Source organism: Besnoitia besnoiti, chromosome I (assembly GCF_002563875.1).
Source record: "Besnoitia besnoiti strain Bb-Ger1 chromosome I, whole genome shotgun sequence".
NCBI classification, from domain to species: Eukaryota; Apicomplexa; class Conoidasida; order Eucoccidiorida; family Sarcocystidae; genus Besnoitia; species Besnoitia besnoiti.
The window spans coordinates 79,915-105,182 of NC_042356.1; the positions used below are offsets into that span (position 1 = coordinate 79,915).

General features: G+C 58.6%; 3 protein-coding genes across 3 annotated transcripts; 1 reads left to right on the plus strand and 2 right to left on the minus strand.

The window, feature by feature from the left end:
* Positions 1-4,858: 4,858 nt before the first annotated feature.
* On the plus strand, positions 4,859-13,685 carry BESB_000090 (uncharacterized protein; the record flags this gene model as incomplete). Its single annotated transcript, XM_029358764.1, has 2 exons — positions 4,859-4,900; positions 5,376-13,685. 2 exons carry the CDS (start codon positions 4,859-4,861, stop codon positions 13,683-13,685), a joined length of 8,352 nt encoding a protein of 2,783 aa, XP_029221676.1.
* Positions 13,686-15,895: 2,210 nt separating this feature from the next.
* Positions 15,896-20,960, minus strand: BESB_000100 (DEAD/DEAH box helicase domain-containing protein; the record flags this gene model as incomplete). The annotated part of the gene is made up of 6 exons (XM_029358765.1): positions 15,896-16,458; positions 16,982-17,560; positions 17,987-18,864; positions 19,403-19,571; positions 20,031-20,317; positions 20,518-20,960. 6 exons carry the CDS (start codon positions 20,958-20,960, stop codon positions 15,896-15,898), a joined length of 2,919 nt encoding a protein of 972 aa, XP_029221677.1.
* A 1,457-nt stretch (positions 20,961-22,417) lies between these two features.
* On the minus strand, positions 22,418-23,555 carry BESB_000110 (uncharacterized protein; the record flags this gene model as incomplete). Its single annotated transcript, XM_029358766.1, has 2 exons — positions 22,418-23,064; positions 23,309-23,555. 2 exons carry the CDS (start codon positions 23,553-23,555, stop codon positions 22,418-22,420), a joined length of 894 nt encoding a protein of 297 aa, XP_029221678.1.
* Positions 23,556-25,268: the final 1,713 nt, after the last annotated feature.

Below are 25,268 nucleotides of genomic sequence, written 5' to 3' on the forward strand. Positions count from 1 at the left end.
ATTGTCGGATTTGGCAGGCGGACGCTGACGTTGAATTCCTTTCTCATAGCAGATAACGTCCCACGACCCCTCGAATCCAGCAATAAACGCGGCAAGCAATGCGCCTGTCACAAGACTTGCAGCTCAACGCTGTTCTGCTCCCCCATACGATCTGTTTCTGGGCTGGAGTTACCCGAATCTTCCAGTGGAATGCGTGGCACAGCGATGTGCGTGCATGAACGTCTCTTCCGTGAACCGGCACAGGGGGTCTGCACTACATACAGCGGAAGTTCACAGCGGGGGAACGGCCTTACGGCGCAGAAACCGGGACTGTGTCGTGGAGACATACTATACAAGACAACGAACGTACCACGACAATGCTAGTTCATAGAGCATAAATGCTTGATTTTCTCAGACACTGAGATGACGAGGCCGTCTACACGAGTCGACGGCAAAGAGAATTCCACTCCGGGTGGACCCAGAACAACCGAAACACGATGAATCGTAACAAAATTACTTGACTTGCACACTGCATGCAACGCAGGGCAGGACATGGTATAGGAGTCCTCTCTTACGACTATGACAACTTCAATTTTCACTTCCTCGCAAAGACGAGGTTTGCGGTTAGCATCCCCCCTTCCCGTCAAAGGGTGGATCAATGTTCGCTCCAGTGGGTCGAGTTGACGACCCAGCAAACAAAAAGAAGAACCTTCTTTTCCAATGTTACGGTCGGTAATCAAAATGCTGTAAAACACCCACCACTCCACAAATGAGGGGCCCCCGGGCAGCGGCTGGACGGGGACCCGGAGACTTCGGTGGCCGTCAAAACGAACAGGAGTCTCCTTATTCTAACAAACCGAAACAGGCTTCCCCCAGGAGACCGACCGAAACAACCTTACCTGCGGTGCCCGCCTGGTGTTTAGAAAAGGAGGGCACACAAGAAAGAGAGCAACAGAAACAGATTCAGACAAAATGAATGAGAATGGGAGAAGAGGGTTGCAAGAGTACAAGCGATGCTCAAGGGGGGAAAAGGTGGGCTCGAGGCCACGCCAGCACCAGAGGGTACCACAACCTTGTGCAAGAGGCACTATCTTATACTTCGCCATAAGATATGCCGACCGGACTCGGATCTCAACATAGCGGATTTTCTCACTTAGAAAGGGGGTCATAACTATCGCCGATACGGGCGCGGAATCAGGAGTGAGCCACGAACACTTCACGCAGATGATCCCGTTGGACGAGGTGAGGCGTGCATGCCCACACATCCGTGAACGGATTGCTTGACGAAGGAAAGTTTTCAATACCGATGCTGCTGTCATCTGTAGCGAGACTCAGAATCTTTCGTTCGGAAGCAATGCCAGATTTGAGGAGAGCACGCGCAGTCCTGGCGACGTCCAGATAATATGGATAAGCGCATAGCCGTGTGGACAGAGGTGTTCTGCCAGGACACCGGTCAACCGTCCTCTATACATCAGCCGCGTACAAACCGTGCAAGTCTTTGTTTTCGTCCATTGTAAAGAGTTCACTATACTAACGTGAATGCTGCACACTGGGCGCATACGTAAGCAAGCGAGTATACGTCCCAGATTTTAACGTAAAACTAACGAAAGGCTGAAATTCCGAAACACACACAGACCGCATCAAACGCGTGGCAGGTGAAACACACCACGTAAGAGCTAAAGGGTGCAATTTTTATATCAGAGGCTTGCAAGATTTGAAGTGCCTCCCCAGCTACCCTCTTCCCGCAGGGGTCACCAAGCCGCCAGACCCCGGAGGAGGCTGAGCCGAGAAACAGAAATTTTTTTTTAAGCGTGTTCTCGCACCGGGCTCAGATGCGGCAGTTGCAGAGGAGTTTATTCGACCGGTTTTTACGTATGCATTGAATATATTTCTCGAGAGTTCGAGATCCCGGGAGACCTTGCTCAGTCAGAAGCTGGCACTGCTGTTTATCACTTGATCCGCATGCCTGGTGGTAGCTCAAGAACTCTGTTCGGCAGACTTTCTGTGTTTCCATTTTCTTTTCAGAACATGTGGCTCCGGCATGCGCCTGCCACACGGCACTGAAGGCATCACGCCCTCGCACGCATGCCCATGTGCACACGGGTTACACCTGTGGTCTTGAGATCGTGGAATCTCGCTCTCCTGATGTCATTCACTCAACCCATCGATGTGACCTTAATGAGGCGCTAAACAGCTCAGCAAAGGAAATGCCACAGCCCCGAATCTCTAAGAGCACCGAAGTTTCATTGCCGACGCCGTGTGAGCCAGCATTCCTTGATGCAAACTGCCAATAGCAGTTTTTGTGTCCTATCCCGTGGGTGCGGGAGAGTCATGACTGGCCGTGCGGACGAAAGTCGGTCGGATAAGAGGGGGCACCTTACGAAGCTTGGGGAGCGACTCTACACTTTTTGAGGTCTTTGCATTGCTCAGATAAAAATGAGGTTGCACAATAAATGAAGCAGCGTAGCGTTAAGGCTAACAGTGACGAAAGAGGAGCCGCATGGAACACGTGTGCGCTACTTTTGTCCAACGTATTCCCATTCTTGCTTCACTTTTTTTGGTTTCTTGATTCGCTGAATTCTTGTGATTTCTTTCGCCCCGGCACTTAGAAACCGAACCTTGTCAGGGATGCGGGATTATCTAAGGTCTTTAGTATGTCAAGGAATCCACTTGTCTGGGACACATTCGAAAACCCTTATTTCGATTATCGTCTTCTTTCTTGTTTTTGACTTCTTGGAAGCTCACCTTTTCACAATCAATGCCCCGTGTTCTTTGAGCAGTGGTGCCCATCGTATATGCCGGTGGATGACATACAGACAAGTCCTTCTTTGGCCTGCATCTTTCCGCAGAAGCATAAGTTGCATTCCTCGCCAGAGGATACGACACAGAGACAGTTCAATTTTCCTACTTGGTGCTATACGCCTACTGGAAACGGGGGGAGACTAGTCGCACCGTGAGACAGCAAGCGGAGGTAAGCTCAGTGTGGCAGACGCAGGCCGACCGCCACAGCGCCTTGATACAAGTCACTGAGCGATAGGAGACCTAGTAGCGGTCTGGCTCACGATTTTGGTCCTGGTACGAACAATCGACAGAGTGTAGCGTTTCTAGTTGCAATGAAAACCGCGTCCATAGCTCGTTTTCATACCTGGGCCGTGGTGCAGACTCCCCACGTTTGAGCCTTCATTCGTCTTTCAAGCGGGGAAGCCACCGTTGGTCCAATAGAGGGGCGACGGCGGCAAGCAGAGTAATATCGATGACTGGACTGCGGGAGACGCCAGCCCAACTTTTGCCTCATGCGTAGGCCGATAGCCGGATGCTCACGAATTTAGCCAAGTGTGCGCGCCTGTAGGCACGCTCCAAGAGTGGAGAAGGCCTCTTCGTTGACAGCTGTGCTTGGGCAGACTCGCTCAGTGCATGCACACTCGCATGACACGCCTCAAGGTGGAACTACCTGAAGAACTTGATGAAACCCTGGCTGCCGTTCGGGAGTCACACGCATCCCGCCTTTGCAAACCAAGGCGATCTGTATACGAAACTGAATAGAATGGCCTGAATTCGTACGGTGCCTAGTGCTCTCAGTAACCATCCAGCATACGTCGTAGGCCGACGAGCTGGGAGGGCCCTGATAAGGGCGGCAAGCAGCAAAGAATAAGAACCTACCGTTCCGAATTAAATTCTTTTGACGCACTCCGCTTGCATTTCAAGCGGCCTCTAGCCATGGCCAGTCCTGCAAATTGCAAGAGTCTTCCCCTTCCACACATCGTGCTTTGGGTCCACGTGTGATGCAGGTGAAAACGCTTGGCCGCACCCTTCCACGATAGCGGCTCAGTAATCAAAGCCGAGCTCCTCCCTTTTTGCGGAACACGAGGCTCTTGTGCCGAGAAGCCTTTCAGCGACCCAACGATTGCACTGACTCGCTCGACCTCTCCCAGGTCCAGCAGCTATGGGTAATGAACAAGCAGCGCTGGAAAAGCCTCAGGACCGTTTTGTTGAGAGGCCACCCCCGGGGTCTCAATGCTCTCAAGAAAGACATAAATCCGGAAACGCAATAAAAGCTCCTGAGGCACGAAAAGGAGTAGAAAGCCACGGACACGACTCCGTGCACACCAGTCCCGCTGACAATCCGCTGCACACAGGAGAGGACCCATTCTTAGAGGGTTCTGACAGGCCACACCGGTCGGCAGGAAACACCAAGGACAAAATGTGGGATGCAACAAGAAAAACAGCAGGAGTAGGCGTTGCTCCTGTGTGCGCTCGAAAAACGGGCAGAGGCTGCGAGAAAAATGATGCAGTGGGGGCTGCCGAAAAATGGGGGCCTAATTCCCTCTCACGGGAAAATGCAGATGGCGAAAATGAAAAGTCCCCTTCACTAGACAACGCTTTACCCGCCCTGCTGCTAACGAGGGGATGTGCACTCGGTGCCTCGACGACCTACAATGCCTCATTTGCTTCCTTTCCAACAAGAGACGCGAAGCAGCAGTCAAAAGGACCACTTGGTACAGAAACCGAAGGCAACGACTGGAAGCCAACCACCACTCAAGTTGTTAAGGAAACAACCGACTTAGATAAACACAGCCAGCCGCCGGCTCGGACGTCGTCACCCACAAAAACTGTTTATCCGTTGTCGACCCTTCTGAATGTGTGGAAACAGTGCAACAGCTTCTCAGGAAGGAAAACGAAAGTCGCACAGGAGGACGCGTCTGGGCAACCGGAAGAGCCTCAGGGCGGCCCCCTAGAAGACGCAACCCCTTTGGCTGACTGGCGACTGTGTGAGCGAGAGGCGTACTGCGAAAGCAGTCCCCCGTCAGCGCATCGAGGCTCAGTAGGTGTCTCTCCATTAGCTGGCACTGTGACCCCTGCCGGGCAGCACTATCGCATGATGTCCGCTACGACTGGAGCCGTCGGGACGTCTCCCAGTGGGGTAAGTCCAGCGCCTCGTCGAGCCCTCTGCGTCTGCCAAGACGCCGCAGAGATAGAGGCCACCGACCCTGTCCGGCTAGGCCGGGGAGGAAGCATTTGCAAGACTATTGGGGTCTCAGCTATCAGCGTCGCGTCTTGAACAGCCACCAAACCACGGAAGCTTCCGTTTGACCTCCTCAGTGACTGACCCAGAGAGCAGGGATGCCTTGTCTCTGCTTATAAGATTTGCGTTATACAGTTCTGGATCCCTGAGCATTTGTAGATGATGCGCGTTCGACCGCCAAATGTGCCCCAGTTCTTTCCTCTCCTGCACCACCCTCCCCGTGGCAGCTGACCTCGCGTGAATTCCTCCAGAGCTCCTTCCTCAACTCACATGCAAAACGCACTAATTACCTTGATCCAGACACAACAGATCCAGTGAATACTCGCACCGTTAATCAAAATGCCCCTCCGTTTCTTGTCTGTCCTGCATGCAGATGCCAGTTTTGGCTTCGTCCCCACTGACTGGTTTCCCCCTCCCGCCCCCTCCCCCGGGTTACCTGGCGCTTGGGGAGGTTTCGCCGCCCCATCGAGGACTGAGAAGCCCGCTGTTTGTCCCTTCGGCTTCCTATCATCCGACCCTTCGCAGTCCGACGGGGAAGCAGGCGGGGGCGCACGACTTCCGAGGCAGCGGGTGGCCGAGCAGCGTGCCTCTGAACCCACTCGCGCCCGCGTTCGAACCCCAGCAATGTTTTCAGCAGCAGATGCAGCTTCTCCAGCGCCTGCGAGCCGCATCCACTGCTAGTGGGGCCACAACATGCAGCGTGAAGAGCACAGACGGAGGGCCTTCGCTTCTCAGTTCGCCGTTGCTGCCGGACAACCGGGCTCCAGTGGGACGAGCTGTCTCCTCCGTTTTTCCCCCACAGCAGCACCCGGGCTCTCCCTTCCTTCGCTGGAGCAGCACCGGCCCTTCTGTGGCTCACAGCCGCCCCGTGGCTTCGCATCCTCGACTGGCCCGCCCAGGGACGGGAGGACTCAGCGCAGAAGTCGCAGACGTTTTTTTTCCTGGAGGCATGCTGCCGCGTGGCGCCCCGACTCCCGTCGCTCGCGAGTCTCCTGTGCCTTTTGGCCCAGGACCCGGCAGCGGAGGGGCTGGATCGTGCTGGCTGGGCGGCAACCGCAGTGGAGCCCAGACTTCTGCCCGAGGCCTGGACGAGGGACTGGCAGAGGTCTTGGATCCTGCTGAGGCAAACAAAATGCTACTCCAGCTGGGTCGCCAACTCCGGCTCACACATCTGCAGATTCAGGTGGTGGTAAGAAAGGCAGGCTCGGCGGGGCTGCGCCTAAATGACCTCCCCGCAGCCTTCCTGAAAGAACACAATGCCGTGCTCGACATCAGGAGCCTGGGCCTTCTTCAAATACGGGAAGTGATTGCAGGTATGGGTCGTTCGCTCGTGCTTCAGACGCAAGAAGAGCCCCCCTTGACGGGTCGAGAGGCGAGCCCAGTCGCCCCAAGGACAGAGGGAGACGCCTGCACTGGAGCGACTTCGGCGTTGCCTTCTTCGTCTTCTGCACTTCCCTGTTCGAACGCCGTCGCCGCGCCCGAGAGTGCAGAGAGCGGGGCGGCCGAATCGAAGTCCATAGAAGGCGGAGGCCCTACTCAGGGGACAAGCTCATCTGGGGAGACACGCGAGAGCAACGGTGCAGCACACAGCAAGACGACCAAGGCCATCTATTCGTCCTCCTCCCCCTCATCCAATGCACTGGCTTGGGACGACGAGTCGCGCCTGACCCTGAAACTGGGAAAGCCGCTGCCGCCAGTGATGAAGGAACTGCTTCAGCACTTGCTGGTCTCGCTTGTCGCCGACGCTCTGCACCACCTGAGCCCGGCGCCTTTCGTCGCTGCGCGCCCGGCTTCCTTCAACTCCCACCGCGGGCTAGGCAACCCGTCGGAGTCCTCCGCGCAGACGCTGTCCCCGGCCACGACCATAGGACCAGCGGGGAGCTCCCCTCGGCTGTTCCCCGCCTCGCAGTCTCCTGCGATACTATCTCCCAGCCCGCGAGACTGCAGCCATAGCGGCTCGCCGGCGGTGCCCGCCTGCCGCTCTCACTCAGAAACCACGCAAGCCATCACGGGGGGCGGCAAGGAGGAGGAGCCCCACCGGGGCCCGAAGGCAGCCGCTGTGGGGGCGCCGGAGTGCGAGGTCGGAGCTGGGGCAGGCATAGTAGCCGGTTCCCCCCTCCTCAGCGGGGCAACAAGCAGAGGAATTCCGCTCCAGTTGCTGCCGACCCTGTGGCAACTCAAATATGGGCTCCGCTGCAGTTTGTCCGCAATGCTTGAGACGTGCGGCTACACGTCGCTCAAGGCCTTCATTCTCGAAGAATTGCCTTGCCTCCGTATCTGCCCCCTTAGCTCCCAAGTAATTCTCTGTCTGACACCGACGCCACCCGCGCCTCTCAATCGCAAAGATCCCATCAACGTTACGCCTGTTCCATCTGCGGGCAAGAAAGGCGACCCCAGCGGACACAACACGCCTGTCCCCCCGTCGGGGCACGAGCTGCCTGCGCAACCCAATTCCACAGAGGCCAAAGGGGCCAACTGCCATGAGGGCCTCGGGCCCCCCAACTTGGACGCGCATCAGCAAGGCGCTACCACAAGCCCCCTTTCCTCAGTCAAAGCCAATCGCTCCACACTCGACGCCGTTGCCGCGGCGGCTGCTGCAGTCCAGGCCTCGGGGGTGTCTCTTCCGACGCTTCTCGTAGCCCTCTCCTCTTCGTTCCGTCCTGCAGCCCGCGGGTTTGCGGCCGGCGCGCTGGCTGAGGCCGAAGGCGACTGTGGGGCGCGGCCCATGACCAGTCTGCTGACTCAGCACATGTTGCGCAGGTTCACGCGGCAAGATGCACCATCAGAGCCTACAGAAGAGAGAGAAAACGCCACAGCATCCGCCGCCTCAGGTCTTGGAAGAAAGCGATTCCAAGACACCCAGCTGTTCAGCCACCAGGGGATTCAGACAGACGAGCGTTACCAACAGCTGCGAAGCGACGAGAGAAGGAGAACACCTCAGGTGCCCGCAGGGCAGCATCACCGTTACTCAGACTCCCTGGTGGAAGCCCTGGCGAAGACAGCTGGAGAGAGCGCGGTCAAGAGCGTGCTGTCGCGCCTGCATCCGCCCCCAGGACCCCACAGATCCTCTGCGCTCATGCCTCTCCCCGTCGTGTCTGGCGCCAAAGGAAAACCTATGGGATCGCACGCCGACACGTCACACTCCGCGAGTTTGGAATTCTCCTCCGACAAGAGTGTGGGCATGCTGCCAGCCCCATGCGCGAATTCCTCTCAGCTGCCGATGGCGTTCGCGACCGCCACGTCGGGGGCCCGGGGGCTCGTGTCGCGTCTCCATCTCCACCGGATGCTATACGAAGTCATCGCGATGGCATGCGAAAAGAAGGGTCGTAGGTGGGCGCGAGGAGAGGATTTGATCGAGCTGGAGGAGGAGATGCAGCAGTCTGAGGCATCCGCGTGGAAGGGCCGAGGCCCGCGTCCTGCGGGGCTCGGGGAGGCGCGCGCATGTCCGCTGGCGTCTCTATCTGACGTTCAGACTAGCGGAGCCGAGAAGGGAAATCCGGCAAAGGCTGCGTCGTTCTCGGCGTTTACGTTTTCTGCCTCTGCGGGAGCGCCCTCCAGGGAGTGCGAGGCTGCCGAAAGCGGCCGGCGGTCGATGCCGCCTTCGCTGTCCGCAGAGTTCTGCGACGACAGGGACGGGGACGACGAGGAAGACAGCAGCTCCAGTGGCGAAGAAGACCTGGAAGACCGGGCTGGATCCACGAACGGCTTCGTGGGCGCCTCGCTCGCGAGCGCGGGAGGCGACGCCAAGGACGTGGGGAAGACGGAAGGCGATGAAAACGTGGAAGACGCGACGCACGGCGGACCCGATGGGGCCATGACCGATGCCAGGCTGCTCAGGCGTCGCCTGAAGAAAAGGGAAAAGAAGGAGAAAAAGAGGAGAAAAAAAGAAAAGCTCAAGGCGCTCGATGAACACGAGCTGAAGCAAAAACGCCTGCTGAGTCTTGTGGACCTGCTGCAGCTCCCCCCGTCTCCCTCCGCGACTTCGCCCGTCCCCCCGTTGGCACCGCTGGCGCCGTCTCCGGCAGGACGCGGAGACTCGCTCGTCACCCCCACGTCGCGTGTATCTCTTCCGCAGACGCCATCGCACTCTAAACAGACTGACTCAGCGCCTTCGTCCCCCTGCCCTCTGAGTCGCCGCGACGCCGACAGCCCTTCTCCCCCTGAAGACCCCAAGCAGGGTCCTCCAACTTCACCCCCCCCTTGCGCGTCATCCGCCGCCGTCGCAGCAGCGCCCACGCCCCCCCCCGGCGAAACGGAGAGCGTCTCCGCAGCTGTGCTGGCGGACTCGAACCCTGCAGACCCGGTGGACTCGGCCAGCAAGGCGGCGGAGAGTTTGCTCCCGCCTCCCGAGTCTCCGCCGCCCTGTCCGATATCGCAGATTCTTCTCTCGCTCTCTGACGAGGAAGTCGCGGCGGAACTACAGCAGTTCCACAATCGCTCGGTCGGCGTGCTGGTCTCTGCGATAAAAGGAGAATGGGAGCGGCGCTTCGGGCCCCACACGCCTTCGCTGCAGGCGTACATGGAACACTTTCGCGTGCGCCAGCTAAAGTCGCTTCTCCTTGAGGTGCCCAACTTGCTCATTCTCGGTGCGGGGGGCAACATGCGCGTCTCCACGCTCGAGCACGCCATGAACTTCTGCAACCCTTTTCCGCCGCCGACGACAGTCTTCCTGTCACACACCGGCAGGAAGGTCACGCTGCCGCTGACCTTGACGGCCCCGAGCCCGCTGCCCTGCTTCCGCGCCCATTCGTACACGCATGAGGCGAGCAGCAACTGCGCGCTGACCCTCCACCGAGACGAGGCGGCAAGGGCTAAGGTAAACGACCGTGCCCGCAGTCTGCGGGGCCCGAAGCGCGAGAGTGGAGGCGAGCCCGAGGAGCCCAAAGGCCGCTGGAACACCGGGCTGGACCCCTCAGACCTGACGGGGTCGGGGGCCCCGCGAGATGGAGAAGAAACAGAGGGCGAGCGCGGCGCGGGCAGGACGCTGAGCGGCGCAGCGCGAGGGGCACGTAGTGACCGCGGAGCAACCGAGATGTCGATGGACAATGCATGGCGAGTCCAGGGGGGTCGGGGAGAGGCGCAGAGCGTGGAGCACGGTGAGGCGCGGAGAGACGAAGGGGCAACGGGAGACGGGGGAAAGAACTCGACACAGAATGTAGACTTCGCCTACAAACAGACGACAGGCGGGAGCGCAATTGGAAACGGATATTCTAAGGCACCCCTGCAGCTGTCGCCCCGTTCTCGAAACGTCATGACGACAGACATTGATGTCGCGCCTTCGGTAGCCCTGCCCTCTCTGTTGTCCTTCGGCGCGTCTCACCAAATCCCCGCAAGCGAGGCGGCCGACGCTGCTTTCTGCAGAAGTGCACTCCGCCCGGCGCTGGGGCCCCGAAGCGAAGGCCAGCCGCTCGTCGCCCCACCCACGGTGCACGCAACCTCCACTCGCTTTTCAAAGCATGATGGGCACCACCGAGTGAGAGCAGAGACCGCGGAGACCCTCTGGAAGGCGGCTCTGATGCGAAGGCACGCTGGCGACGGAACGTCCGGGTTCCCCTTGGGCCCTGCGAAACTCCAACCTGGCTATCGAAAGTCGTCTCCCGGGCTCGTGTCTCTGTCCCGGTCCGCCACCGAGTCTATTCAGGGCCCTGGTACAGCCCATAACTCTTGCAGAGACCCCATGCCGTCTTCTTCCCTGGCTCCGACGCCTCAATCCCACACTGGTAGCTCTGCCCACTCCATGTACTGTCTTTCCGGTACCCCAGGGCTGTGCTCAGCAGGGCCAGCAGACCCACGCAGAGGGCCCGCATTTGCGTACATGCTGAGCAAGAACGGGGAATCTCCGGCGGCGCCTCCCTCGGGGCTGGGCGGGCCTGTCGGAGGGCCCTCGCTGAGTTCGCTTGCAAGCGCCTCCAAAGGGTTTTCCCCGGAAACGATGGCGGGCATGGAGAGACTTTTGGCGCGTTTCCTTCTTCTTGACCCCACAGCCACCACGGCCGCGGCTGCCGTGGCCGCTGCGCTCGCAGCGTCACCTCCGACTCAGGGCCTCTCCAGAGTCGCCGCCGCGGCGCGCCCGCCAGCGGGCCCCGGCAACGCAGTTTCGGCACTCTCCTGTCTCCTCACGCCCGCCGTAAAAACCGGACACTGGCTGAAGCGCGGGCCCGAGGGGAGCCAAAAAGAAAAAATCCTGAGTCTAGGATCAGAGAGCGGCGTAGGCGACGGCGAAGACTGGTGCAGAGGGGGATTTCCCCACGCATTAGACTCCAGAAAACCCGCCATGCCTTCCTCGGTTGCTTCCTCCTTCGCGAGGCACCAGGCTCTGCCGGGTTGCCAAAGCCTAACCCGCGGCTCGCTTTCATCCTTCGTCTATCCTAGTCTCCAGCGCCTCTCGAAGGCGACGAGGGACTACGCGCCTCTCGAGGGCCCTGGGCCCGAGGAGGGCGCGGGGGTCCAATTGCCCCGGCCCGCCAGCCTCCCGCCCCCATCGCAGTTGCCCCCGGGGCTCGCTGGTCCGTCGGTGGCTGCCCCAGGCGCGGCTGCCCCGCCAGCCTACCGGAGCTCTGAGGCCGTTGCGAGAGCTCCAGAAGGCCACGATAAGAGTGCTGGGCACCGTCTGAGTGGGCGTGACGGCCCACGCATGCACTCCGGGGCCCTGCCTCGCGCGCATGCCCCAGCTCCCCTGGGGGGGACGCGACTTGTGCCAGGGAAGCAGTCTCCGCGGCTCCGCCGGAGGCGCCACGATCAAATCGCCGCTTCCTTGTCTGCATCGAGATCGTCGTACGAAGTCCTGGCAGAGTCTGCGCACGCGGCAGCCGCGGGCGGCGCGTTCCCGCCTCCCGGCGACAAGAGGTCGGAAGTGCTTGCGATGGACCAAGGCCCTGAAGGCACTGCAACCGCGGGCGGCAGCGAGGCGAAAAGACGGCCGCGGGCGATAGAGGGGTTGAGGGAGGCAAGGCGGGCCGGAAAGAAAGCTGCGAAAACGCTGCAGACGAAACACTCAGTGCCGCCGCAATCCCCAACTGCCCCCCACCCTGCCGCGCGCTTTGCTAAGCCAGCGCTTCGGCGCAGAGGGGGCGTCTTCGAACCAGAGACGCGGGCGCCGTCAGATCGTCAAGGGCCTCCCGGCCTCTCGGGCAGCGAGCCGCTGCATGGGAGAGGCAAAGGCGACCCAGACGGCCGCGAGGCAGGCGACGACTCAAAACGAAAGAGGGAGAGTTCAGCGTGCTTTTTGGGCCATGGCAACGAAGGCGATGCAGGCCTTCCAAAAGCGTTGGATGCGCACAATCGAGAGAAGGGGGATGTCGCTGCAAACGGGGGGCAGGCCGCTGCCGCATCCATCGCCCCGCTACCCTGGAGCGACGCCAGGAGCCCCTCCGTCCAGGCTCCAACGAACAAGAAACGATACACGCCGCGCAGCTTGCGGCCGCTGCGGAAGCACAAGAAGCTGTCTCGCACGTTTCAACCGCTTGACGCCTCTTCTCCTTCCTGCTCGCCGTCCCGCCCCTGGGCTTCCTCGTCGTCTGACAAGAGGCTCGACGACGCATCGACCTGCACCTCACGTGCGCAGCCCGCTTGTGAACCCGCTAGCTGCGAGGCCGCAGAGAGACAGGGGAGGACGGCGGAGACTGCGATTTGCAACGGAAGTCGCGAAGTGCCAGCGCCGACGGATGTGCACGTGCGTGGGGTCGGTTCGAGCCTCGAGAGCCAGGTGGGCAACGAGGACGGCGACGACGGCAAAAACGCAACGACCACGGAGCACACATTGGCAGAGAGGACAGTCGGGGGCGCGGATGCGGGAAGGGAAGCCCCCCCAGGCTCAGGAAGAAAGGAGCCCAGCGGGGACGAACACGCGCGGCCCAGGCTTGGAGAAGAGACGCCAGACGATGTCGAGCGGCGCACGATGCGGGGGGCAGACGAAACACGCCCGGGGGGACTTGGAGGCCATCGAGCCGGCCTCCGCACGCACAAGCTCAAAGTGAATCTGCCGTGGACGCGCCTCCATCCGCGCCGAAAGACCGACCGCCCCTCCCCGCGATCTGGGCGACGCAGGGCGCACGACGGAAAAACAGAAGCCACGGAGACAGACGCCGACGCCGTGGGGAACAAGGCGCCCGTGCTGGGGCTGCCTCCTGCGTCGCCTCTCAGCCCCGCCAAAACGAGGCGCTCGCCAGAGCCGAACACGTCTTCTTTCCTCGCGTCTTCGAGTACATTCAGGGCGCTTTCTTCCTCTTGTTCTCCGCTCTGTGAAAGAAGCCCTGGCGCAGCTGCTCAGTTTGTCGCTGGGGACGCTCGCGCGCAGACGATGACGCCCGCCGGCAAAGATGAGTGGACGGGGCGGCTGAACCGCGAAAACCGCCCTGGTCTGTCAGCTTTGAACAAGCTGAGGCGGGAGCCCCGGGGGCGGATCTCTCCACGTGGCCCAGGGGACAGAGAGAGAGGGCAAGAGGAGACGAAATCAGCGGGGCTGACGAGACCGGCTTCGCACGCCGGCGGGCCGCCGAAGGACGGGAGGCTGTTGGCGGCTCAGGCGCAGGGAAAAGGGAAAAGCCGCAGGAAGCATCGAAGCGTAGAGCACCCTGGAGCCGTGGACTATACGGCGGCCTCTAAAAAGGCCTCGCCTGCGCAGAGAGCGACTGAGAGCAACACCGGGACGCCGCAGTGGAAGCCCAAGGCGTCGGGCAGCTAGACGCCGCCGCCGTAACGGAGCCGCGCCTAGATGCCTCCCTCACCCTGCCGATGAGCGAGGGGGACATTTGTGGAGCGAGGGAGGACAGAAAGACGATATAGCCCATGACCGAGGGGGGGCGTGGAGGACTTGAGACCCCCAATTCTGGTAAGGGTGGGGAACAGATTGCCGCGTGAAAGGGGCCGATGCCGCCCTCCTGTGTGCGGTCTCTTGTATTGCCTACCCCCTACACGCGACTCCGTTTCCTCAGCTGTAAGTCGCGCTCAGCGCAGAACTCGATTCCTGCATCAAGGCTAGGAAATCAAAGCTGCGAATGGGGCCGGTACACTTGTCGTCGCGAATGGCTTTCTGACTAGCTCGTGAAACGCCCCTGCGCCTTGTGATGACACGCACAGAGACCCTGCAGTGAGTCTTCTATCTCCTGGTGTGTTAGAAAGGAGGTGCTTCAATTGGTTTGTCGCTTCTTTTCAGTGTGAGTGTGCTCGGGTAGCGATCTTTTCGCATCAAGCTAGACTGAGGGATGCGTCGGCTCCTGTTTTTCACTCGCCGGACCGCGGGCTTCTGCTGCTCAAAAAAAGCATGCGCTTCTCTGTTTTTCGAGACCGTCGGCGAATGCGGAGAGTTCTGCGCTCTTTTCAAGGCCTCCGGCTCCCTATCGCTCGAGCTGATCTTACCCGTTGTGAATGCCCGCCGGCCCCAGACGGTAGAAATGAAGGCGGATGTATGTTCGGCGTGAGGAGGCGACTCTGTGTGTGCGTTCCGACTCAGCGGCGGTTGAAACCCCACCAGAGACACACCCAGTCGCACTTTAGCCTCGCGGCTCCGTTTTTGGATCTCTTGTCTGGCGCAGAGGACGAGCCGAGGGAAAGACACACTAGAGTGCATGCGCCTCCCAAACCTTTTTCAAAAGGAGCAGGGACGCGCGGCGCGCGACTGTTTCGTCTCTAGCTCGAAAATAGGGTCACACGATACACGCGTGCTGAGCGTGCCTTTCTCGCGCGAGGCAGTCTAGAGAGGGGCGCGCGTGAGCCCGTTGCCCTTTCCGGGTCACACACTAACAGGGACCAACAGGTGCCCGAGGCCCCTATTGTGTGTTGGGATTGACAAGAAAGCAGGTGAAAATGTGTCGTGCTTCGTTTCTTTCACACACGCACGCCACGTGTGCTTTGGCTCCATACGCATTCCCAGGCACCTTGAGAAACAAAACGTGCGCTCTAAAAATCGCGTTGCCTCCCTTTTTGTACCGGAAGTGAAGAGAACACTGTCTCGATACTCGTCGCTATCCGCATGTTTTCGTAGTCCTCTGCGTCGTGCAGAAACGCTCATCTTGGTCCGCCGAAAACACACACGAAAAAGTGTCCAATGTTTTGTAGACCAGCGACAACGAACGGCCTGACGCTGACGACTCTCCTTCTCTCCTCAAACAAGAGAACTGAGTTTCGTTCTCCCTCATTACCTTCTGTTGCCATCTGCCTGTCTCCTCCTCTTCTTCCCCGTGCCTGGCTTCCCACCGCCTTCGCCTCTTTCTCTCTCCCGCGGCGAGGGGAAGCGGCGGCACTTCTTTCTGAGTTTGTATTCCATCAGACCTCTGCACGGGCATGAGCGTGGCCAAGGCACTTTTACCGTCCGCAGCGAAACTCCTGCATGCGGAGCTTTTGCCGAAGGGGTCTCTCATCACCGCGTAACCGCTCTTCATCTCGTTGCGACGCCAAGGAGAGTTACATCTGCGCGCGTGCCCGTTTCCCCTTTGGCGCGGAGTCCTCTTCAGCACCCACTGGCGAACGAAAGAAGCTGTTATTCCTGTTAGCGTCGTAGAGCGACGAGACGCCGTGGCGTTCGCGCTGGCGAGCAAGCTGCTTTGCTGCGCGCCTGCAGAGACCCGAGGCAGGACAAACGGATTCGTATGCATGTTCATTCTGTAAAAAAAAGACCGGGTTTGGATACGACCAGGACACGCCTCTTTTTGGGTTTTAGGCTGCCGTCTCAGCGCATGAAACCCGCAGCGAAATCTTGCGCTACCAACATAATGAAGACTTGTGCTCTAAGCCACCCCACGCGCGCTGCATGAAACGCCGAAACCCGAATCGACTCAGCACAGATGCGTGATGTCCTGACTGCCCGGCTGGGCATCTCGTGCGGACACTTCACAAGCGAAGCAATCCAACTGCCTAGTCGTGCTAGATTTCTCCCTCGTGTCGCTGTCGGCACCCCTAATTTTTGCCTCTTCGAGGTGGCGCGTACATTCTCGCTCGCTTGGACCTCGCGTTGTGAATCCGTTTCTGCAACTCCTGCATGACCTTTTCGGGGTCTCGTTGTCTCCGCGCTCTCTCCATTCTGGCGCGCAGTTCGTCGCCTACAACGTGCGGGAGCGTCGCTGCAAATGTGACCTTTATCTTCCTCCTTTTGACTTCTTCACTTGCCAAAACGGCGCGGGCAGCCCCAGACGGCAAATCGACCAGCAGGCCTTTTCGCGAGTAAGCGATGCGCCCGATATTCGAAGCGGGGGCCAGGTGCGGCGGCAGAACCTGATGCAGAAGAGACATAAGGTCTTCTTTCCGCTTAAAATGCTGGAAGAACGGGTCGTGGAAGAGAAGCGGAGTGAAATTGAAGCGCCCCGACAGAGCCGAGCGCCACGTGATTCGCTGCTGCCGCTGAAGCAGAAGCACCAAAGCCGCCGCCAGCAGACGTGGCCCATGCGTGGCGAGATGCTTAGACGCGAACGGCAGGAAGGGAGGGAGAAGGGACTGGACCTGAGGCGAAAGAAGCTGAGACTCTGCAACGCAAGCAAAATGAACACGCACACGGCGAAAGAAAAGCGAAAACGCAAATACAGCCGATACGCCGATAGGCTAGCCAGACGTCATACAGAAGAAAGGACAGTAACACAGAGAAGAGGCTCCACAACTTGGGAAGGCCGACGCCCACGACACACAAGAAGTCGCCAGCTAAAAGGCGATGAAGACAAAGATAACACACCAATGAAAAGATGAGACCACCCCTCGCGCCGAATAGTCTGGACACAGCTGCACAGCGGAGAAGGCATTTTCTGAAAATTTGCAACAGGAGCGAAGGGCGAAGGCCAGAAGGACACGCGAACCCACAACGCGGGCACTCGCGCAATCGACATGACACGCGAAAGCGTATGAACGCGAAGGGGTAGACAACGAAGGCATCCAAAGTGCACACGCAGGTAGTCGTCGGCGGGTTTTCGCATGTTTAGGTTTGAGACTATCTGCCGATTCGAATCATGAAACTGCTACCCTATTCCCCCCTCCTTTCTCTCCACCCCTCCGTACCAATCTCTCGCAGCGAATGCTGAACCATATCGTCCTCTTCGGGGGCATCGAGTTCCCGAAAACGCGCCTGGACGGTTTTCTCAAACTTCCGGAGAAGCGAGCCTTGCTGCTGCCCTCTGTCGAGGAGCAAAATCGACTCGCCGCGCTGTATGGACACACCCTGGCTGGCTTCACTCGTTTCCTCCAGGTCTGCAGTTGCGTCCGTCTGCTGCGGCTTCGTCCTCTGTTTGTTTTTCTGCCTCCCGAGGGTCGCGGTCCATGCGAAGGCGCCGCCATCCGCCGCCGCTGCCTCGAGTGGTGCCTCTGCGCTGCTCTCCTCTACTTCAGCGCCCTCCCCCAGCCACGCATCGTTCTGTATTGAATCTTCACTCTCCATCTTATCGCTGGGAGTCCCAAGTCCTGCGCCAGCCTGGACCTTCTGCCGCTTCTCTGAAAGGCGTTTGGGCCGACCCGTGCGGCCGGCACGGTGTACATACACCTCGGAGCTCTGCGGGACACCGTAGTGAACCACAAGGCCCACTCGGGGGAGGTCAAGGCCTCTGGCTGCGAGATCCGTTGCAATCAAAATCGGGAAATCACCTGAAAACCCACAACACCCCACAGGATGTCCCGAAAGATGTGTGCAATGTCGTGTTCTTGTGTGCCTTTCTGCTCCCTGTCTTCTCGCTCTGACGCCCCAGAGACACCTCTACTCGCGGCAGATTGACCCGCTTCACGACAGAGCAAACAACTTCCTTGCTTTGTTGTGCGGCTTTTCTTTTCCGAAGTTGCACCAAAACACCACAGCACTGCATTTTGCTTCTACGTCTCGCTCGATGGACGCTCCTTCTTCACTTTCGCTTTCTTAGCGCTTCCTTTTTCTTGACGTTCCCATCTAGACGCTTCTTGTATCACTGTAGCCCGTTCACACGCTTGCGTCCTGCCGCCTCGGGGTTCTTTTCGCTGCCCTACGTATGTCCGCAGTTCGCCGCTTTTTGCGGGCTCCAGCGTCGGCGCCTCCCTCACCTCGTGCGAACGCCCTGAGCGTAGCCGAGCGTTGACTCTGCGGCATGTCCGCATGCAGGGGCTTGGCTACTGGCTCCAGTAGCGGATGGTGCGCGAGGAGGCTGGCCTGCTGCCGCGAGTTGCAGAAAACGATGCCGCGGAGATCGGGGTGGGGATCCAGGAGGCGCGCTTTGAGCAGAAAGAGGAGCGCGCGAATGCGCTTTGCATCTTGCCGCGGTAGGCGGCACACGAGATGGGCGATATTCGGCTGACACGCAGAAAAGCTTGCGGCCGCGCCGCCCTCAGCGTCCGGTGAGTCTGCGGCCGCGGGGGACCCGTGGGGCCCGCCAGCGCCAGGCCCGCCCTTCGCTGGGGCCTTCGAAGAACCGGAGAACGAAGAAGAGGCGGATCGACACAAGTCGATGACGCGCAGGCTTCTCTGCGGTGACGAAGACGACGGAGACCTCCCTTCCTGACCGGCCTCGTGCCTCTTCTTCAGCGACGCGGCTTCCGCCCCCTGCGCCGTCACCCCCTCCAGGCAGTCGCCCAACCACTTGGGGAACGTCGCAGAGAACGCGAGGAGGCGTCTGTCGGGGTTCTGCGTGGCGCGGAGGATTGCCGCCACGTCGTCCACGAGCCCGCGGCTGAGGAGTTTGTCCGCCTCATCGAGCACAACGAATTTCTGGCGGTCCGCATGCAGCAAGACGTGCTTCTTTTCAAGGAGCTCGCGCAGCCTCCCTGGAGTCCCCACCACCACGTGCGCGCCCGAGCGAAGCAGGAAAGCCTCCTCGGCCTCCCGCTGGCGATGCGCGGAGGACGACGGCAAGGACGCGGAGGCAAGCGCTGACGACGATGCGCCAAAGACGAGCGAAACCTCCGTCGAGGGCGACGTTCGGAGTCTGCAGGGGCCGCTCAGTCAGTGTACAGGCACCACGAGACCATCGCGGGGGGGGGCGGGGGGGGGGGGGGGGCACGAGTGACGAATGAATCCAAACGACTCTTAGTCCCACGAAAGCCTCGCAAAGACACAGACAAAAACACCCTCCTGTATACGATCGCCGCTCTACACACACTACACGTCCAGGGCGGCTCCACCCTGCAGACCGTGCAGGAAAATCCGGTCCCTCCTCTCATTGGGGGGAGGTCCCCAACCTCTGCAACCTTCCTTCTACTGCCACCTTTAAATCCTTGTCCCTATCCTGGTGCGGCGCCTCGAGATACCATTCTTCTCTCCTGTCATCTCCGCAGCACATATTGGCGCCATTGTGTCCCTCCGTACGCGTTTATTTAATCCCAGCCGTCGTCGCCGCCACGCCTTCCCCTCCTTCTCCACTCTCCGTGTACGAAAGACGCCCTTAAGATCTTCCTCTACACCCCAGCAGCTGGCTACGCTGCCTCTCGCGGCCTCACGCTCAGCCCAGGGCTCCCTTCTCTCACCTCCACGCCTCAAAGGCGATTTGCTCGGCGAGTTCTCGTGTGGGCGCGACAACGAGAACCGGTTCAGTCCGCGGCCAGCGCTCCTCCTCGATGCGCTGGAGCAGCGGAATCAGAAATGCCAACGTCTTGCCGGTACCGGTCGGCGACAACACCAGGGCGTCGCCGCTGCCTGCAGCACTCGTAGTTGACCGAAACCGAACAACGGCACATATCGCGCATAGAAACGTATCTCTCCACAGGCACTGCATAGCATTTGAATGCTTCGTCCGCCATTCTTGACTGTGTTTTTTGTAATCCGCCTACTTGCATGCCCCTGCACATGCATGTGCATCTCTTGAAAATATAGGTGCTGCGCAACGAGGGCCCCACGTCTATTCCAGACTCAAGCAGCCCCCTGCGCCGAGGCAACATCGAACCTGAAGGCACTTATCTATCTGCATGTATGCATGAGCACACGTAGATACACACTCCAATGAGCCCATGCTTTACGTCTTGATCTTGATGGCCTGCTGCTGTAGCTGGCGTACGGATCACGGCCAGTGTGGTCAAAACGTCAAAGGGGAAACTGAGAAGAGCGTGGCAGAACGGGCGCCCTGCTCGAAGGCGCCGAGTCAGGAGCGAAGCATACCCTGCAAGACGTGGCTGAGCACCTGCCGCTGAACTGAAAAGAGAGACGACACTCCAAGGGCGCGCAGTCTGTGGACCACGGCGGGGCGAAGTAAGCCTTGCGTGCCCTCGATGCCTGCGTCTTCCACGTGCCTCAGACGCCTGTTTTTCCCGTGGGATTTCGCTTGCTTGATCTCCGCTCCGGCCTGCATGCCCACGCCCTCGCTGGGGCTTCCTATGTCGTCCACCAGGAGAGTGTCTTCTGGTGAGAGAGCCTCGGAAGACGCTTCCTCTGCGGAGGGGGCGTGGCTGCAGGCGTGGCAGCAGAAGGAACAGTGAGAGGTCGCCCAGAAGGGATGTCGGGTGGAGCGCCGGCACTCACATCCGGTTTCGTAATGAGTATCCTGCGCGGCCTGTCTGCGCTGCCCTGGATTTTGTCTCTTTGTGTGTTATCGTGGTCGCTGCCTGCTCTCTTCGTCTTGATTCGCGAAGAGAGGACATCTGCGGACCAGGCGCGGAACGCGTCGCCGTCGGCTGCCCGGCTGAGACCGTTTGAAGCGGAAGGAGTCGCCGAGGAAGGGAAAGGAGCAACAGAGTCCGAAGAGTGAGGAGGCCCGAGAGACGAAGGTAAGGGCCTGGCGCGTCGCGTCCCCTGTAGTGTGTCGCGCGCGGCAGCGCCGTCGTCGCCAGTCGGCTTTTTACTCACCCGCTTCAACGGAGCCAGAACGGGAGCCCGAAAGGTGGAGAAAAAGAAGCCAGGGGACGGGGTGGCAAGCTCGCGGGGGGGCGGGCCGCAGGCCGGAGACGACGCCGGGCATGCAATCGACTCAATTCGATGGGGGGGAGTGCGGAGCTGGCCGTGAGCCGCACTCCAGCCGCCGCACCCACTCGAGAGGAAGCGAAGGCCTCCGCATATTTTGCAGAGAGAAGACCACGGTGGATGAGTCGTCATTGCTAAGTTTGTAGATAGTGCTGCTGAGAATCCTACTCCCGTTAAGTTACCGTTGCATCTGGTCGAGTGAGTGTGGAGGGTGGCGATTTTGCGAACTAGCGCTGACTGACAGGGTTACTACCAAAAAGGCGAGCGGCTTGCTTGCCGAGGTTCACGAATTCAGGCTCAAGAAGGACAGAGTCCACGCACGCGGGACCTGAAGGCACCGCGCTCGTTGGGCGCAGTGGAACTTTTCGCCAACCACGCTTCAAATATGCTTGCTCTTCCGTCGTCGCGTACAATTTGCGAGAAGACGAAGGAGAAACGCAAGGTGCCGTCACAGATACTAAAGGCAGAACCTGTCAAGAAGATCTGTCCTGAAAAAACTATATTTCACGCATGCACAACACATGGAGACACGCGCTGTTTCAGGCCAGACATCGATCCCGGCCGCGACTTGCACGGAGACACGGCAAGCGCGGTCAGAGTGGCGCGTCGGCGTGACTTCGTACAAGGTAATTCAGGTATTGCTGCGGTGCTTTTCGCGAGACCTAGTTACTACGGCTTGTTTGTCAGAGCGTAACGAGGCGGGAAGGAGCGGGTCTTCGGTGTACTCCTGCCCCTCTCACATGCAAGGGCGTGGAACGCGCCAATCTAACCATTCGCAACTGCCGATACATTGCTATTGAAGTGAACCGAAAATACCACCGGATTGTGTCGAACCCACGAGGGCGAAAAACGTAGAATCGGCAGGCGAAGGATTACATCTGCGCAGGTAGACGCGTTTCATGTGTAGACCGCTGTTCGCCCCCCACTGCAGGGCGGCGAGCGCATCCTACGAGAGGCACCAACCACTAGAAGACCAGCACCAAAGAGACTCATGCCAAGTACGTGTCATGAAAGAGCACTGTGAGGAGATCCTTTTGCATTGCTGGAGTTTTTGGAAAAGATATTCAAACTGTCAACAGCCAGCCACCAGGTAGCGGCAGTACCCTAGCAACAAAAAATTGGAAAGGACCTCCGGGATCCTCGTCTCCGCAGCCCCTTTGCGCATCCGCCATGGGGTTCCGGCGAGCGTGCAGCAGCAACTAGGAAGCAGCCTGACTGCTTCGCATATTTTGCAAGATACACTAGCCGTACTTCAATACATGCAGCAACTAGACAGCACGCGATTCCCAGCATGCGGGCTCAGTGCGCAGTTCATTAGCAGAAAAACGTCATAGTTAGCAGTCATTCACAAGTGACGGTTAATGAAAGTGACGACAAAGACGATTGCTGGCTCGTTCTGTTGAAAATGACAAAGGAACCCCAGCAAAATCGGGCGATACGACGCGCAAGAGCCTCAGTGACGAACAAACTACACCGCCGAGGTTCGCGGTGGTTTTTACCATAAACATCCAGTGAATCTAGATGCCGAAAGAAGCGTGCCTCGATTAGGGTTTAGGGAATGGCATCAGCCTGTGACAATGGCAGGCCCACTATTTGACTGCGGGGACGTTCCCCGCTTGAGACACGTATAACCGAGGTCGTTTCTCTGGTACCGCTCCATGCGGAGGGGCGTTCGGATCGTCCGGCTGGCTATCCTGCCCCTTGTCTCCCCGTCGCAATCGCTTCGAATTTTGATCGTCGGTTCCTGGGGGAGGTGTTCTGGGTGCCACAGCTGGCGCTGCCTTTGCGATTGCTTCAATGCTAGGAACAACGAAACGCTCTGCGATGGAGAGCGCCTCATTCCACGGAATTTGTGGTCGTGTTTGAAGACCGGTCATGAGTCCCTGAGTGGCCGTTTGCGCTGCCTGGGAGGCGATCCCAGCGACAGATCGGACCGCGTTAGTAGCCATACCGGCGACGCCTGCTACGCTGCCAGCTGTCTGGTTCGCGACCTCTGCAAGAAGGGATGGAGCTGTGTACACAGGGTAAGGATAGCCTGTTTGTCCCCCATGCACAAAGGTGTATGCAGCTGGTGATGCGTATGGCTGAGCCATACCGCTGAGATAATAATCGTTCCCGCTGGAAAGTGGCGGATTAGGAACGGGATACGCCCCAGCTGGCAGCCCCGAGTAACTTGGGTGTGCTTGTGGATAGCCGGCAACAGATAGTGAAGGGTCGCCATAGTACCCGTAAGGAGCTGCGAGTGGACAGGCGCACGACAGACAAATGGCTCTGGCTAGTGCGGACCTCCAGAACACGAGCTGAAAATAAATTTCAGCTAATTGTGAAAGCAGGCCGACGTTGTAATACGGGAGAGGACAGCGAGGTTTTTCTGGTTTTTTAGAGAGCTAAGCGCAACTTGCCATTGACCGGTTTGGAGATATATGATTCGCAAATGAGGCCAAGTGCATAACAAAGTTGCAAAGTTGTCGTTTACTTACTGGTCATTGCTGAGGCGGCAGCTGCCGCGCCCAAGGCGTTGCTGACTCGGTTAACTGCGCCACGGACTGCATTGCTAGCTCCGTGAATGGCTGTCGAAACGATGGGGCGAACTACATACGCTGCGGCGGCCGAGTACAGGTTAGGGTTCTGAGCCAGGAGGGCCAATGCTGCATGGGTAGGATCATTCCACATTCGCTGTGGCGGACCTGATGCCGACGGCGGAGCTGCTTGACCTGATACAAACATGTGAATGAGAAATCGCATCTATAACTGCTGAGTTCCCTCAGGGTAAAAACACCGGAAAACCTCAACGATGTATGTGCCGAACATGAGATGGTGATAGCCGTTTCCTTCGATTCGCAATGCTGCGTTCAGCACAGCATTGGCTCACCTGCGGCAGCCTGAAGCCAGCCAGAAGGCACGGAGGCGATGAGGCCTCCTATAGTCGCCAACTTGTACGTTCGGCGCATTATCAATAGTCCCTGGAAGATTGTGGCGATGCTTCAAGGCCTTCTGGTTGAGGGTGAGCTGAGAACAATCAATGCAGCCGGAACCTGTGCGGCGCAGTGTGTTTTTCCGGCGCAGCTGCCGAACCTAGCAATGATTCAGCAAAACAGAACGAACTATGCAGAGCGACGAGGTGTTTTCACAATGTTGTAGTGCGATGAAATGGCGCACTGCTTTGTCAAACTAACAGTGTGACGGAGAAAATAGAACAGTGGTGAAACGCATTACAGTAGGACGCCATGAGTGCGGTCAACGGTCGAGACCGCAACACCGTTTGTGGGCGTCCTAGGAATGTTGTGGCCTCGCAACCTACACCAGGCGCAACGAGCATAGGCACCCGGATCCGAAAGTCAGACATATGTGCGCTCGGAACAAATCTTGCTCCAGCAAGCCGATTCACCTTCTGGAGGGCGGCGCTTGCAGGATTTGTCCGCCCAACGTCTGAATTGTCGAACTTTTTATTTCATCGCCTACACACTGCCGTGCCCACAGTCGGCACCAGATGCAGCGGCGGTTTTGCGTGTGGTCCCTCGCTTCCACGCGAATGTTACAGGGTTCGTACCCGCATTTAGAGTGCATTCGTGATTCGTCGACGGTAGCTCTGCATTGACCATCTGCAGTGAGCCGTCTTATCCGAAGCATATGGTCCGCAGTTGATAACTGTCCAGTGTCGCACCGATTTGTGCGTTCGCGATGCTAGAGTGGTCCGGAATATCCGAACCGCTCCGTTGCACCTGTCGATGCTTGCCTTGAAATCATGTAGTGCATTACCATTGTTGCGCATCGGTCGTGACCATGCCCGGCATCTGTCGGTCGAGCGGTAGATACCTGACCTTATTTCTCTGCTATGACTATTATGATTGCACGTCCTACCGGTACTAAGATTTTCAACTGTCACGAAAAGCACAAAAGAACTTGGATCCGGTAAACAAAGACCTTCAAGATCTAAATCAGTAGTCCAACTCGTAGTATGTACTCCCCAGAAAAAGGTAGTTGTCTGGATCCATGTTCCCACGGAGATCAACCGCGGGATAAAACTGTTACCCAGATCCTAGTACGAACGAATGCATCGTCATGGAAGCCATGGACCTTTGGGAAACGGTTATATCTACGCAGTTCTGGAGTTCAGTCGCACAACTATATCCCTTCACTTCAAAAATCCCAAGAAAACGAATGGAAATATCATTCTCACGACAACGGTACTCTGAGCATCTTTGTGGTTGAGTCGTATCAGAATATCCCTTCCCTTCAAAAGTCCCAAGACAACGGATGGAAATGTCACCTTACAACAACAGAATGTTCACAATACCTACAACACCTGCGAAATCCCTATTCCCGACAGGGGAGAAACCGACGACTGCGGCAGGGCCGTCCTTTCCAAGCGTCTGAGAGAAACCGTCATTCTTTCAATAAAAGGCCCATCTCCCTGGGGTCGCGAGCACATGCAGCCTT